Below are 21,025 nucleotides of genomic sequence, written 5' to 3'. Positions count from 1 at the left end.
CCAATTTTCTTCTCGGCCAATAAAAAAAAAATTCAGTAAGTTGAAAGTTGTGAGGGAAAGGATTCCATATAAAAATGGATCACTTAATACTGAATGAAAAAGCTGGAGTCTCAGCCTGTTGCAGTGATGAACCCTGCTACGTTCTTTGGATCCAGATTCCTGTATATTGTGTTACGTCTTGAGATTGCTATGAGCCTGCAAACAGAGTCTGCTGTGAATACTGGTGACAATTAGAACCCTGTTGCTGAAGAGTAGTGTTGGCTCCATAGGAATAGGCAAACAGGCAGACATCTTCTGTTGGATACATTATCTTTTATTGCAGTAAGGAGGCCGTGTAATATTCTCGATGCTCTTCTCCACTGTGTATGAGTGGTCGTTAGCATAAGATTATAAGAATGTGAAAATTATGATTGTTCTTTTGGTTAATGTGATGTATCTAGACTTTCAAACAAGTGATCAAAATATTTCAGGATTCAGAAAACAGTGACTGGCCCAAAGGAAGAAACAAATACAAATATAAAACGTAATAAATATTACAAAGTAATATTACAAAATTACTAATAAATATAATTTTAAGCTTACTGTGTTGAAGAAAGATGCTGAAATGAAATAGAAGAAAATTTGCTCTGAATTAAACTCCGTTATTTTCTAAAGTAAAAAAGCATCAAAAGACAGGAAGGAATTTTCCCACATTGAATATTACAGTGAAAGGAATCCAAAATTTCAGGCACATAATCACAGGTTTTCATAATGTAGTGAGTTTATGTACATCTGCTTAGCACCAACCACTGACTGTGTGCCTACTCTTAGGTTTAAGCTTACACTTTGCTGTTTGGCAGAGACTAGATAACGTACATGCTGAGCTGTTGTAGCTGAACTGACATCTGGTGACTTTTTAAGGAGAAAGAGTACGATTATAGGGAAAAGAGAAAGCCATTAGATTTAGTCATTGCAGCACCAATTCTAGTCATGGAACATCCAAGTGAGGTAGTTTCTTTCCTCAGAACAAAAGTTCCTGCATTTTGTGATTTAAAAGGTTGGACTTGACAGTAGTAAGCCTTTTAAAAAAATGAGTAGTGAAAGTAAGTTTTTTAAAAGTGTGGAGAAAGATTCCAACAGAAGCTGGGTGAGATGATTTCTAGGATGATAATTTCCTATAGAAAGAACAAATATTGTGTCATTGTAAATATTTTCCAGTTAAGATAGTAAAGAGCTAGTACTACCTTGCTTTTAATTAAGCTCTGTCTACTAACACTGACATGCAGCATATGTACACTTTAGCAACCTAACTGATGACTCATGTTTATACAGTACCTTAATGCTGAATATTTATTATATTTGACTTGAGACTGTAAAAATCATAACTGTAATGATTTTAATACAGGATTTTATAAGGGCATGGCAAGTAAGCAAGTTGTGTTGAAATTGTGGTCCTGGTATATGTTTGCAAATCCATCTCCTTGGAATTCTGTACCTATCGATGCTTAAAGTTCAAATGCTGTTGCTATGATCAGCAATGTACTAAAATCAAAAAAGTAAGGTAGTAATATATATTTTCTGTTTTGGTTAGGGTGCAAAATTTGGACATCCAATGGGATTAAATCAGGCTCCTCCCCCGCGTTCGTCTGTTCGAAGATCATTTGGAAGATCGAAGCGATTTAGTATTACTCGTTCTCTGGATGACCTTGAGGTAATTAACTTTGACTTAAAACTTAGAAGTGAGTCCTGGAGAAGAACTTATAGTAGTTAATGCTGATATTAATGAAAGAAATTAAGTAATATCTGCAGTGTAGTAAAGTAACTAATCATCATATGACATTCATGTGAGGGGAATACAGATTTCAGGTATCACCTGACTTTTGCGGTGTTTCTTTAATAGTTTATATTGATGCCAGCAGTGGCCTTTCTTTCTGTGGGGGATTTTGACTTTATTTTACCCATCACAGTTTGTCATGTAAAGCAAAACAATATAGTTTTGCTTATCAAAACGTTCATCATATCTTAGAAATCATTGTAGCAAGCATGATATCATATAAAAAATCAAATGCTCATCATATTCTTTTCTGCATTCAGCTGATGATCATAGCATTGAGAAAATTTTTGGGGGTTAAATTTGTTGATGGACCAGGCTCTTTACATAACTCCCTAAGGAATGTAGCTTACCAAGTATTGAAGAGTTTTAAAAAATACATAAATAGTTTTTTCCTCCTTATATGTCGGCTGTTGAGAAAAGGGAATTTGTAATCAACTTGGTGTTGGCCATTCATGATGGTGATTTTGTGTCTTTCTGAGTGTAATATAACAACACTGTTTCACATCTGTTATAACATCAGCTGATGCCTGGACCTCAGTGGCCAAACCTTACTGATTTTGGCGGAAACAAGGAATGGAAAGCCATCTGAATTTATAAAGCTGCTCATCCTGCTCTGCTGAGAGCCTCCCTCAACCAGCTGTAGGAATACGGCTTCATTGTATCTTCTCTTCTAGTGTGCTTCCTGGGGAAAACCTGACCCATAGTGATGTGAAGGTGAATGGAGAGATTTTTCCCTTCCCCCTTTATTATGCTTATCTGGAAGAAGGTTTCTGGTTGGGGAGAAACGAAAATAGTGCAGACCTCTTGGCATAGGAACCATGTAATATGTATTATACTGCTCTTCAGCATGGGAGGGAATGTGGTACACTGATCCCTCTAAATGGGAAGGAGGTGTTTAAAAAGTGTTTGAGATGGGAGGAGGAAAGGAGATATTCTGAGTTTCCTGCTGTAGGAAAATGTAGGAAGAACGGCATTTTACTGACTCTGAACTAAAGAAGAGGGGAGCTCAGTGCGCTGGATTTTTAGGGAACAGAATATATGGAAGGAGCTTCTGGTGTGCTTAGGGAATGCAGGTAGGAACTCTAATTACTTATTTCTCAGATGTTTTAAAGGACATTTTCGTTGTGGTCTATTTCTGTCTTGTCTGAAGCTTTTAAGTGTCTTGCTTTTTTTTCTAATAATGGAAAATACTTTTTAATTTCTTTGCACTTATAACTTTAATACAGTAAGTGTATAACTAAAAAAGAGCAAGATCCTCTGGATAAATCTGTTTGGGAACTGTGTAGCTACATCGTCCTTCGTCAGAAAATGGTGATTCTTCTAAATCAAAAAACTTGCTACTATATATTACCAGTTTTGACAGAATTCCTGGTCACAGTAAGAGAGAATCTTCTCAGAATATTTAAGAGCCTAGCGTTAGTAATTCATGTGCAATAGGAAAAACATGGTTCACACCACATTCTTCTAGATTGAAATTTCATATAAATTTATGTGCACGTCTCCTATTTCGAGAGCGTGTTTTAAACATCAGGGGTATAGTTTAATTTCTGTTGTAGCTGCTGTTTTACGTTGCATAAATATCCGTTAAAATAGGGACTTGGTACTTTCTTTTTGTGAATTTCAGAAAGATGTCAGAGTCAGTGGCCTAAATAGTCCATTTTTATCTCATTATGTCTTAGTAGAGATTCGTTAGTGTATATAAATTGAGTAGCACCAACAGGAGGGATTGAGAGGCTCTCTGTGTTACCCAGTGTCCTAATTATTAAAACTGTTAGTTTGGATGGGGAAGCTTGCATTCTAGGTCACAATAGGAAATGGACAAAGAAACAATCTGTATTTGGATGAATGCCCTTACTACATGTAGCTATTTGGGTGTGGACTGCTCTCTGACAATAACTTCTTTTCCCTCTGCATGCTATTAGAGATTGATATCCTAACCACCAGGAGAAATACCAACCCAGAGGAGAATTTAAAAAACTTGATAAGTCAAAGTAAAATAGTGTTGAGGCGTTTCAATTTTGATTCTAACTTTAATGTTGCTACTGCAGCACTTTTCCCAAGTACTGTTACACTAAGTGTAGTGGTACATAATGTTGTTAGTACATGTTTAGATTGTTTCAGGCCATCTATTTAGAGTTGCTGGAAGAGGAAATAACAATACGAGGAAATTCTTAGAGACTCCACCTTTGGAATAATGATCATGAACATATTATGTAGGCTCCTCAGTTGCTTTTGTGTTCTTTCCAGTTATCTTAGCAGAATGGATAAGGTACTAACTAATCTGAAAATTAATAAGCTTCTCTGAGCTTGTAGGTTTGATTCCTGCTGGCATCCAACTTAGTCTTCTAAATTGAGCAGTATTAGTAGGTTCCATGGAGTTTCTTTTATGGGCATATGCTGAACACTGTTCATTTGCTTATGGCTCTGAGAAGGTTGTATTTGGATTTTTTGTGAAAGTATGAACTTGCTCCTCTTGTCTTTGGAGCTGTAGTGTGTGAAAAACCAGCCATCAGTTTTCCTGTCTTCTGCCATAAGGTGGCGTGATTTCTTTGCATTTTTTTTTTATAAAATCTATCCAAGCATAAACATTTTATATATATGATTTTAATAAATAAAAACGATGATTGCGAGAGAATATTCACCTTTTCTTTTAAATTGTTAGATTATGGCTGGCTATACATGCACAGCCAATATTCTTATAAGGTTAGAATTATCTGTAGTGATATAGTTGCCTCTCCTTAAGCATTTTCCTCTTACCTGCAGAAGCTCTATTATGCATAGAAAAAAATGGACAAGTTTGTAGGATTAACCACTAGATGCTGTTTTTGCTAATAGAACCTGGTTTTTTTAAGGTTATTTTAAATCTGCAGGGATCAAAATAAGATGAGAGTGCAAAATTAATGGATGCAGTTATACTAAGACTATGGTACGGAAAATGCCTCACAAAACATAAAATACACAATTTTATTTCTGAATTGTGGAAATTGTGCTTATTCACACCAGGGCTAAATACGATCATCTTGTAAGTTGGAACTGAATTCAGAATATTAGTGTGTCTAGTGTATGCCTTAATTATGTTGTTTTCACAAGAAATATATTTAGAACCTTTTCTTTATTAAATTACAAGAAATCTGTTTTTATTAAGAACTGAGAGATTCCTATTTTGTATGTAGGAATAACTTTTCCTATGTGAATCATTTGTTGTTATGAAATAGTATCCATTAACAAACATGTTAAAATTCTGTGTTTTCCACCAGTTTTACTTTATAGCATGCTTGCTGGTTCATATTTGCAAGGTGTAGCTTAAGCTAAATGGAACTTGCCATTATTTAGGGTTATTTAATATTTGGAGTAATGAGAGTACTTTTCTTCCCTGTAGGTAAGTGCCACTAGTCTTGCATGATTCTGTCCTCGCAATGACATTGTTTATAGACTTACAAACACATTAAAAGTGAGACTCTGTGAGACTGCAGAGACTAGAACACTGCCTTTGTAAAAATTTATATTAAACAAAGTAATCCTTTTACTCATCAACAATTTTGGAATCAGATTCCAAAACGCTTTCAACTGTAGCTCGTTCCATTCGTATCTTAATTTTTCTTGAGCTCTGTAAAAATGGGGGACACTTGCAGTATTCCCTTGAAGTCAAACAAATTTAGGTTCCTCCTTGTGGAGGAGAACATTCAAAGCTGAATGTTTCCTGAAAATCATTGTGGCACTTTTACTTTTGGTATTTCTCTGTAGTTAAAAATAGGGCAGAATAGTATAATGGGAGACATAATATCTTGGGCAAACAAGTGTCAGGGTCTCTGACTATTGTTAAATAATCTTTTAACGTAGAGATCTTTTTAAAATTAAAGACTATTTAATTCTTTTAACTAAATATCAGGACAAAAAAGATGCTGTTGCTGCTTTCCTTCTCATCCTTACCTTATTTTGGAAACCTTAAAGCTATATCCTGTATGAAAAAGAACATTTGTTGGATCAAATTTCTAGAGTTTAGTAATGTTGTGAAAGTTGGAATGTATCATAAATTCCTTTTAAAAATCAGTGTGAGGAATTTTGTTAGAATGTTCTATCTTAATGATAACCATTAATAATGTAGTATTATTAGCTGTTATTATAGATAATAGTGCTTGATTTTTTTTCTGTTTTGTTAATTCCACTGAAGCGACTTTTTTTGCATTTCATTTGCTAACTGAAAGCATACAACACATCTCTTTGGTATGAGGTTTTTATACTAATGAATAACGTGTCTCTGCTGGATATTAGCTTTGGCATCTGTGGGTGGCAAAACCCCCTAAATGCTCATTTGACTTAATAATGGGTTTTTAAGTGGGTACCTGTCTTTGTTTGACTGATTTAAATAATCAGACAAAGCTTACACAGGGAGATAATAGCTTGTATTAGACCAACTAGTATACTAGGAAAATCAGACAAGAATTGCTAAACATGCCCCGAACTTTTCCCACCCTCTCAGCTGATCTAATAAAAAGTATTAACCCTCCCTGCAGAGCTTGCTTCACTGATATTCTTAGATCATCACCGCAGCCACAAGGCCACCACTATGGCTAGTATAATTACGTGATCTTAATCAAGAGGCCTCTTCATTCTCAGCTTATAATTGTGAATTTAAAATTTGAAAAGAATGTGTGTCTTCATCTTAGAGTTCACCGATTTTTTTTTTTTTTTTAAGCTATAATAACTTGCCATGGGCTGCCAGTGTGCACAGGTGCTACTGTGTACTACCCTTAAGTATTGCGTCTTTTGCATGTATTTTGTCCTAATTTTTATCTAAGATGTAACTGACCAATTGACAGTTTTGCTGTCTGCTTTCCTGGAAGTGGAGAAAAGGGCAGTTGTGAAATAAAACTGCATGCAAGAATAAAATCTATTTTTGTATGTAAAAGGGAGTTCTGTACTTTTAGCATGTGAATAATAGAGTTCTTAAAGGTCTTAAAGTTCCCGTCTCATACATGTATATTCTAAAGTCTGAATCCTAACACAGGCCAGCCCTTAACACCGCTGTTTTGGAAGCCTCCTGGATCTGTGCCCACAGCCCAGGTTCTTTGTTTCTCTTTTCCCTTTGCCAGAATCTCTCCGGTGTGGCTCGGTGGCGTAGCAGTGACGGACAGATCCTGTTTCTTGGAGTGTGCCACCCGGGGTCAGCTTTTAACGCAAGTGCAAAGCATAAGATGTGTGCTTAATGATTTTACAGTTATGTGCTGTAGTAGCCCAAACCCTCTTGCTGAACTATAATATATAACTTTAAATAGTGTAAGTTAGTCATGACGTTAAACATTGATTTCTTCACCTTGAATTACTGTAGCGCATGTGGTCATGGAGCTGATCGGTAAGGCTTTGAAAGCATCCGGTGGTTTCTGCCAGGCATTCTTCCACTCTGTTCAGCCCTTTGACTGTTGCAGCCCTGGCTGGAGTTGTTGACCTGCTGTGCTGCGCAGCGGCTGCACGCCTGAGCTGGTAAATGAGCGACAGGACGCAGGCGCAGGCAGGGGGCTGCGATGGTTGTACTGCCACCTTGGTAGAATTGTCATTGATGTGGCTTCATCCTGGGCCAGCTCGTGTATTTTCTCAAATGATCTCGGTTACGGTTTAGCGATTAGCCCTAATAGCTACCATCTCTGTGCCCAGCAGGCAGTTTGGATGCAACCAACTTGATTGATAGGAGGTTGGGAGAGCTTGGTGGTGTGATAGCAGCCAGAAAGCACCAGCTGTCTTTGGAACTACGCAGTAGCTTATGGCACTATTTGTTTGACTAGTACAGATATAGCCAGTATATTTGTGTGTTACTATCATCTTCTGGACGATGCCTGTGGTGTCCCTTAGTCTTTTTTATTTTTGCTGACATCATTCTTAGTGTGCCTCAAAGATTTCGAAGAGCATCAGTCTTTCACGTTTGGTTCTCTAGACTGCTCTATTAAGAATTTCAAACTCTTTTCAGCATATTCTAGAGGATATTCTTCAGGCTTTTACTTTGGCATGTGTGATCTTATCAGGTACTTTAGTCATATCCATTGTTACTATCTAAAGGAGGACAACATCGTGCTAGCAGTATACGTTTATTTATTTTTTCCACAGATCGTGCACTGGCATTAACCTTAAGTCTTTGCTGGTATTTTATACTCTACCATAATTTTTAAAGGATTACCAATACATGCTCTAAGTTTTCCTTACATTTATAGACTTTACCATGGAAAGTTCTTATATTCTTCACACTGTTTTGTAAAGTAGCTGACAAAAGTGACTTGGTCAACAGATGCGTACAGTTGTGTGTAACCTCTTGTTTATCGTGAACTGGAGATGCTTCTTTCTAGGTACAATCCAGAACGTTTAACTGTGAGGTTTTTTCCAGACACTGACAATACTGGGTTTTGTTTTCTGTTACTGCAATTGGTAAAGTGACCATACTTTTGTAATTTTACTGTTTGCTCTTTTTTATTGCTTTTGGGTTGTTTTCTTTACTTCAGATTCTGGAGAAATTTGCCATGTAAATTTGCATGTAAAAAGCTCAGTAGTCAGAGAATATTCCGAGAGCTGGATCTCATCTCTACTTTCTTTGTGAGGTGCGTATGGCAGTGCTCATTCCATACTTTGGGGACTGAGAAGAAACAAACATTATTGCCTAGGATGGATTCCATAGGGAATTCAGGCCCCATATGTACAAAGGCAGTTGGCACTGCATGGAGAAGTTTCTCCCTGAGGAAGCAATCAGCCCATTGTCTGACTCTGACTCACGTACTGTCCAGGCCTTATCGCCTCTGGGCTTGGCTCTCCAACACAAGCCAATTTCTGTCACAGAACCAGAGGCACAGTATATGCTTTCAGGGACTAGGGCAGAACCTGTATTCTTCTTAAGGCCTTACTTCTTGTCAGTAGCCAGTATCGACATTCTTAAGATGTGTGATTAAATGGACACAGGTGAATTCATATTCTGTCAGCATCTCTGATGCAGTCATGTTTGTGGAACTACAAGGATCAGCCATGGTGAAGAAGTTAAGGTAACCACCTGAAGCTATAGAGGGGTCAAATAGGTCATATGGGGTTGAGCAATATAAGGTATTGGACCTTGGTTTTGGCTCCATTCCGTTGGTTCTGGTTTCTTTGCGTAGTGATGAAACAGTCAGTGCTTGCTGGATTGGGACTTTTGGTAGGCGGGCAACCTCTTGGGTATGTCTTTCTCCATAACCTTTGGTACCTAGTGTTCTTTTAAAACTGAGCTTGCTCTCTTTGAACTAAAACTCTTTGCTCTCCTGGTTCTAATTAATGAGGCATGTTAACCCCCTGACATTAAGACAAAGTAATGACTTTGTCTGGGGGGTCTGTTATTGAAACCCAGAATTATTTGCTGCTTAAGGCTGGCGCTTGCTTCAGTTTCTTAGGCTACACTTGTTGATTCAAGAGCATCTTTTAAGGCTGCTCCTGAGAAGGTGAGCAGTGAGGTGAAGTTACTTAAGGTAATAAGGACAAGAGCAATCTCTCAAGATGAGAGCAGGCTGCTTTTATAAGACTGGACGACAAAATGACAGATGAAAATGTATGCAGATAAATGTTAAGCAATGCAAATGAGGCAAAATAGTCCTAGCTTCATACATCAAATGATACATGTACGTCTCCAGCTGACTGTTCCCTCTCAGAAATGAGGTCTTTGAGTTACAAGAGACAGTCCATGAAAACATCAGCTCAGTATAGTAGCAATGAAACAAAATTCTAAATTATTAATTATTTGGGAAGGAATAGAGGAAAAAGACCCACATAATTCCATTGTATAAATCTGTGATTTGCCCACACCTTGAATGTTATGTTCTGGTCTCTTTATTTCAAAAAGTTTACAATATATTAGAAGTGGAAAAGGCGTAACAAGAGTACAGAATCATGGATGGCATAGAAAAGTAGTTGGGATTGACTGCTCACTGTCTCCTTCGGGACAAGAAGTCGGCACCATTAATTAAAGGTACCTGGAGCCAGGAGCAAAACAAACAGAAGAACACGATTGTTCATGCAGGAGGTAGGTCGGTCTGTGGGACGCCTCACCACTGAGTGCTGTGGATGCAAGAAATTTGCATGTCCTGGGGGGAAAGTGGACAAGTATTTGGAAAAGAGAGCCACTGGGGATTATTAGGGAGACAAGCCACACCAGATTCAGGAAATGTCCCGAACTAAAAACACCTGGAGTCTGGGAGAGTGTCATCAGGGAAATGTCCTGTATGTTGCCGTGCTACTCCACAGTAGACGTCCGTGTGTGGCCATTACTGCAAACATAGTACTGGGTTTGATAAACCTGTGTTTTAAACTGACTCTTATGTTGTTAGAATCAAGGACGGGCATTGCTTGTCCTTAACCGTGGGCTTACGGATTGTACTCAGTACAGGAAGCTGCATTACCTTTCGCTTGGTGTAAACTTGTTGGTAAAGCCGAGGGCTCACGGGCTGTGGTATCTCCTGGGGCAGCGTAAGTGCCATGGGCTCTGGGAGCACTTGCTGTTTGTGCTACAGCCGTCTGAGGGAGAGGGGACCCGCAGCTTTCCTGGGTAGAGCTTCTGCTGCAAAAGAGATGGCCCAGGCAATTCCCAGGTGGGAGTGAGGAACTGGGGGACTGGTTTCGTGCCTCTCTTCCCACACTCCCTTGGCTGCTCTTCCTGTTACCTGGTATGTCTGTTTCTCATTCCACGTGCTGATGGGGGTGAGGAGGGATTTTTGCTCTGTGAGATGTGGTTAATGTTAGGGAATGAATTAAGGCCTTATTGAATGGACTGAATTGGTATTTCTAGAGTATAATCACAGAATACATATGGCACATGGCACAAATGATAGCGCTGTAGCTATCCATGAATTGTTTGTGACCCTGTCTCCGTGCTTAAACTGCTGAGATTTTGCCTAGGAGTTGGTACCATTTAATTTTCACTGTCCTCATGGATTTATCAGTCCAGTGAAGTTTAAAAAAAAACCAACAGACAGTAAGGGAGTCACCTGTGGAACTTCTAGTAGGTGAGCTACTGTTTTTTATTCAATAACAAAACCTTTAATCTGTTCTTCTGATACTTAAAAAAATATGAAACAAGGAATTTCTTTGAATCAAATACAACAAAAATCCCATCCTCTACTTCCCCCTGGACCAAGGGAATGCAGAAGGATGGTATTTAAGCATTATTTGTGGGCAGAAAGCCTGCGCATTTCTTTCTGAAAATACACAGATATTGCTGGTCTGTCTGGAGAGTAGGTGTGGTATTGAAAATTACGAGAATCGTGTTTCACTTGGAACACAATCCTTGTAAATGCCAATGCCCTGCTTACTCAAAAGAACACGGAGCGTTTTGGTAGGATGAGATGGATTTCATAATATGCATACATGTGATTGTAATCATACTGAGACACGTACCTACATGCCAGAAACTGAAAGAAATTTGCTGTGAGTCTTACAAGTTTTAACTTTTTTTTTAAATGTATTTTTAGATTATATTTTAAGTATTTTTAATAGGGATTCATGACCTAGTTCATTCGGATGATACACTCATCAAAGGAGAATGTATTAAAAATGAGAATACTTTGGAGGAGAAACCGATGTTGACTCAATGCTTAAACAAGTTTGGACAAACGTTTAAGACGGAGTCTTGTAGGCCCTCACCAAATGCGTTTTACATTAGCAGATTCCTCAGCAGCATGCTGTTGTCTTTACAGAAGCTTTATTGTTACCCAGGACCTGCCTAAACAACATTTGAAAAGCTGCCTGTTCTTTTTGATGAGAAGATAGAGAACCAGTATTGAGGGCGGAGAATGTGCTGGGGAGGGAGGAGAATGGGAGAGGTGTTGATAGGGCAACAGGCAGAGAAGCCTCATTTTTTGACTGGACTCCGGAAGAAGTAAATATGTGTTCAGAAAGAGCGTAATAATAAAGTTGAAGGGACTGTTGCTTAACAATGAGCTATTAAACTATTTATACATGGAGAAAACTTTTACTGATAGTCAAGTGTCTGTAAGTATAAAGTTTTGTTTGTTTAAAGCGAACAGAAAACAGGAATATGGTTTAATGAGTAGCCTTCCGAGCTAAGAAATCTTGCAGTGAAATACGATAAATAATGCTTCTAAGGATTCAATGAGGTTTTAAAGAGACAAAGTTCGTAAGTATAAGTATTTAAGTCGACTTTCTATATAAGCTCTATTAGGAAATTAAGAGTACACCATTTTTATAGACATGTTTTAAATCTCTAGCATTGTATTGTTTTTAAAATGTGGAATGAGTTTAGTAGATATACAGGTATTTCTCTAATTAAGTTTTTTATAAATCTTTCACTTAATTTTCACTATACTTGCACATGTATGTCCGTAAAGCAAGAATGTCATAAGTACCTTCTAATTGTTACAGTGTTTTTTTAAGGTGTGCAGCTAAAGTGTTTTTTTTTTTTTCCTTCCAGCTGGATTTTTATTCAATAAAACAGAATCCAGATGGTGTTGTTATATATTAAAATAACTGAAAATAAAAGTATTTATAGAATACAAAATTCGTGAGGTATAGAGACTTCAGACCAGTTTTAGCTTCTTGTTGCTCAGAAAACATGTATTTTGTAAGTAAAGGTCCTAGCTGCACTATCAAAATTTGAGAGTAATCTTAATTCTTTATGTCTATATATTTCAGAGTGTAATTGTCTTTAATGCTAAAAGTATAGCAGCAAAACTATAAGTTTTTAAAATTATATAGGAAAGAAACAATTGCAAAGCTTAGGAAGACATATATGCATTGTTTACTTAAAAATTAGTGGTTTTCATGCTCAGTTTGACATTGATTTCCTCAAAATCTATTGATTCTTAAAGGCTCCATCTGCAGTAGTAAGAAATTCAGAAGCGGCTTAATGTGTCTCAGTGATCTGTCACAATCATACCCACTTTAATATGTAATGTAATTTTAATTTGCTGTTGGGCTGCAAGTCATCTTCCATCTGGATGAGCAAGTTACACTGTTTCTGCTTGTTTTTTTATTAGTGGAGAGAATTCAGTTGTCTTAAAATGTTGATCAACAGGAGGAAAAAAATAGGAATTATTTCAAAAACATTTTTGAAAAAGTGTATTTTTTATTATCAGTTTACAGTCAGGCTTTACAGAAGTATTTTTCAAAGTTTACAATATGGCTTTCAGAACAAAATATTTGTTTTTAGAGTAGATTTCTGGATGGTATATCTTCCTGAACTTAAGGTATTAAAATGTGTACATCAGTCTCAGAAGTGTAGACAGGCAGCAGGGGGCACTCAGAACAGCAATTTGCTTCCAGTCCCTTTACTTCACTGCATTTATTGTATAGGAAGTCTTGGTGTTTAACAAAAACACGAACAAAATTCCAAAGAGTTTGGCTTGAAAATATTTCTCGTTACTATTGCCTTGGAATATTAAGGACTTTTATCTTTAAAATTGATAGAGGGAAACAACAATGTTGTAAATATGAGAATCTTCCCTCTTCTAATCGATAGCATGTATGCAGTCTGTTTATTATTGAGTAGCTGACAAATCATTGGCAAAAATATATCTGGACAGAATCTGGAGAATTAGGGAAAAAAAATTATTTTATAGCAAAGTTTTCTTAATTACTGTGCAGGCTTTTTGATATTCCCGCTTTTTACTTCAGCAACTAGTCAGCGAGCTAAATCATATTCTTAACAGATATTTTTTTCTCTGGCTCTCATGCAAGTAGTTGTTATGTTCTTTAATGTGAGATAAAAAAAAGAAATACTTGGTATTGATGAGGTTTAAGATTTCTGATGGTGCATTCTGCCAATGTCAAATTTGTGTGACTAGGAGCTGGTCCAGGGGATTGCCTCTTTCTAGTTGCCTGGCATTTTTTGTGTGTGTTTTCTTATTTAGGAGTCCGGGATATATTAAATCCTGTTCATCTTTTGACAAATTAAAACTAATCAAGCCTTCCTGTCATTCTGTCTTTCTCTTCAGCTTTTTTTTCTCTGAAAACAAATGTATAAAAGAAAATAGGAGCAGGAAGTGGAGGGAGGGTAGAAAAGAAAACCAGATCAACCGTATCTGGGGTCTCTACCCCTTCCCACAGTTTAGCTTCTAAGCAGATGGGTGTGGGTTTACAAATGTTGTCTTTGGTATATCTGAATAAGGTTTTTAAAGCTGTTGTGTCATATTTTAACACTTTCCGTTAATAGCTTTGCAAATTAACATTCCTTCTGCGTTTGACCTTTGAACCTTGAGTCGCCTGCTTGGTTTAGAAATATGGTGCACAAAATCACAAGATTTTGAATCTGGCAGCTGCTGAAACAACCTGTGAAAATGTAGAGGGATAGGAATTTTTTAAAGGGCTTTCAGAGTCACGTTACATTTCATAGCCATTATCATTAACTGGTACTGTCTAATTGGTAGAGTTTTGCAGTGCTAGTAGAGTCACTGCATGGAAGAAATGTGGATGTGCGATGCTTAGTTCAATGAAATAAAATCAACAACTCTAAAGGTCGGTTTAAGCTGAGGGATTATTACGTTTCTAATGCCAAGTGTGAGCGCCTAGAATGTATAAAACCTTGCCCACACACAGTGTTCCTAACAATATTCGCTAGGATTGCGCTGGTGAACTGCTAGTCTTGCAGCTACATCCCATTGCATGTGGAGTTATTTTTCTCCTAATCATTCTCATGGGTAACATCCTCACCTGTTAAAACTCTGCTAGTACTCTTGGGCTTTCTAGGTGATTCCTAGAGGACTTAGCTTGAACATTCAGATCTGGACAGGCTGGATCAATGGGCTGAGGTCAATTGTTTGAGGTTTAACAAGGCCAAGTGCCTCTTGGAGAGGAGTGGCTGGAGAGCTGCTCAGCAGAAAAGGACCTGGGTGTGTTCGTTGACAGCCGGCTGAACATGAGCCAGCAGTATGCCCAGGTGGCCAAGAAGGCCAACAGCATCCTGGCCTGTATCAGAAATAGTGTGGCCAGCAGGAGTAGGGAAGTGATTATAGCCCTGGACTCGGCACTGGTGAGGCTGCACCTCGAATACTGTGTTCAGGTTTGGGCTCCGCACTACAAAAAGGACGTTGAGTTGCTGGAGTGTGTCCAGAGAAGGGCAACGAAGCTGGTGAGGGGTCCGGAGCACAGGTCTTAAGAGGAGTGGCTGAGGGAACTGGGGTTGTTCAGTCTGGAGAAGAGGAGGCTGAGGAGAGACCTCATTGCTCTCTACAGCTACCTGAAGAAAGGGGGTTGTGGTGAGGTGGGTGTTTGTCTCTTCTCCCAACTAACTAGCGATAGAACGAGAGGAAATGGCCTCACGTTGCACCAGGGGAGGTTTAAACTGGATATTGAAAACATTTCTTTACTGAAAGAGTGGTCAGGCATTGGAACAGGCTGCCCAGCGAGGTCGTGGAGTCATCATCACTGTGAGTGTTCAAAAAACATGTGGATGTGGCACTTCAGGACATGGTTTAGTGTGCATGGTGGTGTTGGGTTGACGGTTGGACTCGATCGTAGAGGTCCTTTCTAACCTTAATGGTTCTGTGATTCTATGATTAAGTAAACTCTATTGATAGAAGTGCTTTTTTTTGTGTTACCCCAAAGGGGTGCTCAAAGGAAAGTTCTCTAGCCATTTCTGATCCATTTGTGCCTTTTACTTATCCAGTGTAAGGATTAGTATGCACCTGGTCACCTGCATATTTGCAATGGTGTTGCTGTTTGATTAAAGTATTGACAGTGAAAATACATTCTGCATCCCACTTGCTTTAGTGTCAAGCGAAATCACAGAATCATGGAATAGTATTGCAGTATTTAAACAGCTTTGGCATTTTTTTCTTTATAAAATTTTAAATTTTTAATACTTATCCACACACAGTAAAACTGTTCTTCTGTGCAAGTACCACAGGGCATTTGCTTAAGTCCTAAAATAACAGAGGGTGTAATTTGTAAAACACATTCGTTTCCTGTCTATGGACCCATTTGGTTCCATTGCATTTCTTCATGGTATTAAATACTTCTAGAAGACAGCATTCTAAAGTGCAGTGGTGTGCCTATTCAAACAAGTACTCAATCATAGAATTAGCTTTGTCCATTGCAGGAATTTGCTTATGTCTTTGGAAAGCTTGTTAAAGTATGGTTCCTCCATTTTCATCTGCAGTTACCTTAAAATTTCTTCACTGATCACTCTGAGAAGACTGAGTTTTCTGTTAACCAAGTCTCTTCATCCTAAATCAAAAAATGGGAAGATGTGCAGCCTTGGACTGTCTTTTGGAAGACAATTTTGCTGTGAGATCTTGAGTAAAAGCTCTTAGCTTCTTTTTGCCTCATTTTCTCTCTGTGTAAGTTCAGAGTAATATTTGCCTTCTTCGTAGGGTTGTTTTTATATTAGGGGCTCAACCTAGGAACTGTATGGATGTGGGGGATTCGACCTGCTGCATTGAACAAGGGAGAAGATTCCTTTTTCCTAAGCTACTACTAGTAAGTCCACCTTGGCTTTAAAAACATCCCAGTAACACAAAAATGCCCACCGATCGTTCCCAGTTTGCAGTTCTGGTGTTTATTTTTAGCAGAAAATTATATTCTGATCACTTGATTGCTTAAAAAATAATAGCAGTGAATGGTTTAGGTACTACCGCTCTTGTGCATAGCAACAAACTTCCCGAAATCCTATACTTTCCATATACAGTCTCTGGAAGACAGTGCTGTTACAGGCAATAGCACTTCCCTCTTACATTGCAAGTAGCCTGTTTTGCTCTCTGTTCCTAAGGCGCTGGGCAAGAGCTGCCTTGACATCGGTCGAGCACAGGCTGGGGTAGTGAGGAAGGAAGGGCAGAGTATCAGTGGCTTTCTGAGAGGAGAATTTCGTCCCTAGTGACAACGGCTGCTCCTAGGTTTAGCCAGATACGAGAAGTTTCCTTGTGCTGCAGTTTTTTAGGTGCAGTTTAGAGTGTTAACCACTGAAAAGTTAAGCAGAATACACTGTTTGAGGTCCTGTTTTATTCTGGCTTGCATGATGTAAACCTCTGAAAATAATGGTTTACTATGTAAATGTTTCTATAGCTAATGTTAGGGTGATTAACTAATCTTTTTCTGAAGACTGTCTTGGAAATCTGTTTTATTGAATACAGGACTATCACACAATTCAGCATCATTTTATTTTCCTGATTTGTTATAGGAAATGTTTTAAAATACAATCAGTGTGATTTATATAAAATGATCTAGCTTTTCTGGTGAGAGATAATTGAGATCTAATCTGAATCCCTGACGAACCACAGCTTCCTGCATTGGCCTGTTGCTATGGGTAACATAAAGGGAGTAAAATAGAACTTCATACGAAATGCCTTTAAACTTTACTGGCATGTACAGGCATGGAACAGGGCTGAATTTTTTAGTTTAATCTTTGAGAAGCTGATGCGTTAAGGAAATGTTTTTTCCATATTAAGTGAAGATGAATTTAGGAAGAGTACTGTTAGGAAAAATAACTGCTGTTTCTTACGAAGAGCGGGTAAGTGATACGAATTATATTTAGCTAAGGCAAGGCATCATTGCGGTGAGAAATTAGAAGAGGCTATTGTTATTGGCAAGAAATTAGAGAAGAATGTTATCAGCTTCAGAATGCTTTTTGCTTAGCCTGTAAGCTTTTTTACTTTAAAGCATTTGAGTTAAAATTCCTTTGTAAATGCAAACATTGGGTTTTATTATTAGAGAAGAGTAAAGGAAATCTAATTGTACCAACTAACATTCAGATTTTGAGATGTATTTATGAACTGTGCCCAATATGTATAAAGCTAAAAAATCAGTATGTTTATAATCTGTGCCTGTTTTTTAATTCTGTGCAATGTATTTAGTATATGCTTTCTGTACCATTACATCAATATCATATCTTCAGCTAAAACTGTATATGTTTTGTATATATCTTTGTAAAAATAATTTTAGGGATGGATTTGACATTTAAGGCACTGTGTTTATATGTGATAAGAATGGTTTTATTTGGGCTAAAAAGTTGAACACTTATTTCTTAAAGGAATTCCAAGTATCACATCATTTACTGTTCATATGTTGTTTTTATAGATCCAAATATTTGACAAAAACAGTTAACCTTCAGAGAAAAACGTATTCAGTAAAATTATTGTACAGTAGTTGTACTGTATTTTTTTTCCTTGGGAATTCTTACATCAATCATACTTTTTATTGACTATTATGAATGCACTTCTTTGGTGGCAGAGAATTGAAAAGACAAATTATGTAATAGACCTCCTTTAAGTGGTATTCTAAAGGGGCATCCTTCTCACAGAATTCTAAATAATGAAATTAATTGCAATAATATTTTGAAACGAGGATAAAAATACTACAATATTCCTCTAACATTTAGGTGAGAAGTACATTTGAGATTATTTATTAGAAGGAAAATCTAGCAATAATTTATAAGTAATATGGCTTTATTTTTTTTTTTAATGTTAGAACAGTGTATAACATATTTTGAGAAATTATCTCCCTCCCAGAGATCACTGGAGTTCATGGCATTTGCACAATGTTAATGCTGTAATGTATTTAGAAGGATGAAAATAAGTGTATGTAATGTGAGTCCTGGAGTAATGTGACTGAAGATCTAGGGACCTGATCATAATTCATACCTTGGCAAAAGGAGAAGTTGCTTCAGGTGATTTAATAAGGAGTTTGAACAAAGCTAGATGCAAGCAGACAGTCGACTGAGTGATAGGCTTTCCCTGAGCTAAGTGACAGAATGTTTGAAAGTTGGCTATTTGTATTCAGTCTGTAAATCTTCAGTGCTTCATCTCTCAAAGAACACAGCAAGTTTCCCAAACTTATTTTGATGTTGAAATCACATGAGAAAATCAGTTTAGAAGGTTAGTGGAGCTAGGTACGCTATTCCAAGCTGAAAGGCTTAATTAGAGGGGCTTCTGTAAAATATTGTGTAGTATAATATTGTACTAGGTAAGTCTGACAGATTCTGAAGGCAGCAGTCAGAGAATTCTTTGGATGGAGCAAAAAGTTGATGCTTGTGTTGAAAGAAAGTGTGCTTTAGAAGGGACACACAGAGAGGTCATTTTTAATCCTTTTAAATCCTTTTTCTCTGAATCTTTCTGGATGCCTAAGAAAGAAATAGACGTTTCTGTTTAGTCTGTGATTTTGTTATTGTGAGGGTAGGAGAGAGGAATACTTTTTCATGCTGCTTACAGATTTCATCCCTCCGCATCTCAGGAGGAGTTGGAAATATGTATGTCTTTTTTGACTCAGGAAGGCACTCACCCACATTCTATTAGCACAGATGATTTCATGTTGCTCCATTTTCTTGCGAAGGCCTGGCATTTCCTAGTATGTGTCATCTCCTGGTATCTCCATCTTTCCCGTTGTTCCTCTCAAGTACTTGAGCGTGACTTTGACTTGAATGACAAATTTTGAAGTGGAGAAAAAGGACATTTTTGTATTGTGTTACCTGGGTAGTCTGTACACGTGGATTTATTTGCTCAGTGTAATGTCTGGGATATGGGTAGGGTATTTTTGGGTTTTCTGCATCGTGTTTTTATAGCAGACTTTGACAGTACTTGGTTTCCTGGGACCTGACCCATGTAAATGGAACTAAGTGGGTCTTCTGGATAAGGGTTTCTGTCCACTGAAAGATGTCAACAGGATAGTTTCATGCAGTGGTGCACACATCTAGTAGGTTATAGACCATGAAAGCTAAAAGGCTCTTTCAACCTTATGAATTATTCTCCTTTATGCCCTCTCTCTCCCCCTGTTTACCCTGCTGTTGGTGGGAGATACTATGTTGCCTGTTTCTATTCTGGAACAAAAAGTTTATGTACTCACAAAGTAGCTCTCTCCCTGCTGATTTTTGTAAGCTAATACTCTTTTGGATTTGTTGCAAGCAGATCCTGAACATGACATCAAAAAACTCATGGGCCCTTCTGGTGTTTCCACCTAGCAAAGAGAGATGATACAGAGAGAAATTTTACGTGTTTTCTCTTAATCAGAACTTTATGCTGTCTAATATGTTGAAGCATTTGCCAGCTTACAGAGACCTCAAACGTCTTTTATGGCAGATGATAACTGGGAGGCCACTGCTCAGCTTGCTGGCCCTGGCACCGAGCTCCTCACTTGGATCACAGGGTTCAAGGTCTTGCCCTGAAGTCTAGGGAAGAGAGTTGCATCCTCCCCCTTTGTGGGGGGTGTGCCTGTGTGCCTCGGCTGCTAACCCAGCTAGATGAACAAGCAGAATTCCCGTGAAGAGCTATACTGGAAGACATTTTAGCTTTCCTAAACTAGATTTATTTTTTAAATTTTGGTAATTTGTTGCCATCAGACTCCTGGTATATACCATGTGATTTTTCCTAAACCAACTTGGAAGTCAGGGTAATTTGAAGAACTAATTTCAGTTCTTATCTGGTTGTGAAAGATTTGAGGGTTGACTACAATTAGATTTTATCTCTGGGTGATAGTTCATATGTACATTCACAAAATGAATACATGTATGTCCTGTTGTTCAGAATGAACTACTTAAATAATTCTTTTTTTAATCTTCACATTAGCCCTAACTGGCACAGGGTCATACCCTTCCTCATCTTTCAAAAATGGCTATATACAGGAACTGTTCAGTTTTATAGCTTTTAATACATGTGTTTTTTAATAGGTAGTTCTTAATACACATGTGGTGTTATATTTCATCAAATAATCAAACTTTATATGAATAGTAGATCAAATTTTGTCTTGAAGAGCCTCCAGTGGTGATAAGCATGAGAGCTGAAGAATGAAAAACAGCCCCCAACATACAGTGATTTTTAAAAATGAGATCATCATAGTATTTAAAAAAATCTGGTCTTGCAACTTATGCCTTTGGACAAATCTAGACAAGTTTCAGCTGAACAGTTTAGAAGGGAAGCTGGTTTGTCTAAATTGTGGACTGCATGCGATTTCTGGCAGATTTATATTAAGATTTCTAAATACTCACAAACATGTTTTGAACATATTACTGTAAATTCTTACACAATAATTACAAACTTTAGTTTCTAGCTGGTTTTGTTGAATTAAGTGGACTTAGTTCAGTTACACAGATGAATTTAAAGTAATGGTCTTAAAATAAATTTTATTCTGTGATCTACAGAAGTAAACTGATAATGCTTAGAACATGCTGGCTAGTTTTAGTGACACTGTAATGTAAAAATCAACCCATATAGTTGGAAAATGGTGAAACCAAAGAGAAATTTGAAATGTCTTAGTAGCAGAGAAATAGGTGGT

General features: G+C 37.6%; 1 protein-coding gene across 3 annotated transcripts in view; it reads left to right on the top strand.

The window, feature by feature from the left end:
* Positions 1-21,025, top strand: part of RGS12 (regulator of G protein signaling 12) — a gene marked incomplete at both ends in the record, with an annotated part of 86,443 nt that overhangs the window by 18,031 nt on the left and 47,387 nt on the right. For all 3 annotated transcript variants that reach the window (XM_081999247.1, XM_081999246.1, XM_081999245.1), the window contains one exon: positions 1,571-1,690. In XM_081999247.1, coding sequence (XP_081855373.1) covers positions 1,571-1,690 — 120 coding nt within the window. The remainder of the gene's footprint in view (positions 1-1,570; positions 1,691-21,025) is intronic.

Source organism: Phaethon aethereus (genome assembly GCF_964289735.1).
Source record: "Phaethon aethereus genome assembly, chromosome: 4".
NCBI lineage: Eukaryota > Metazoa > Chordata > Aves > Phaethontiformes > Phaethontidae > Phaethon > Phaethon aethereus.
This window is presented reverse-complemented; position numbering and strand designations above follow the sequence as displayed.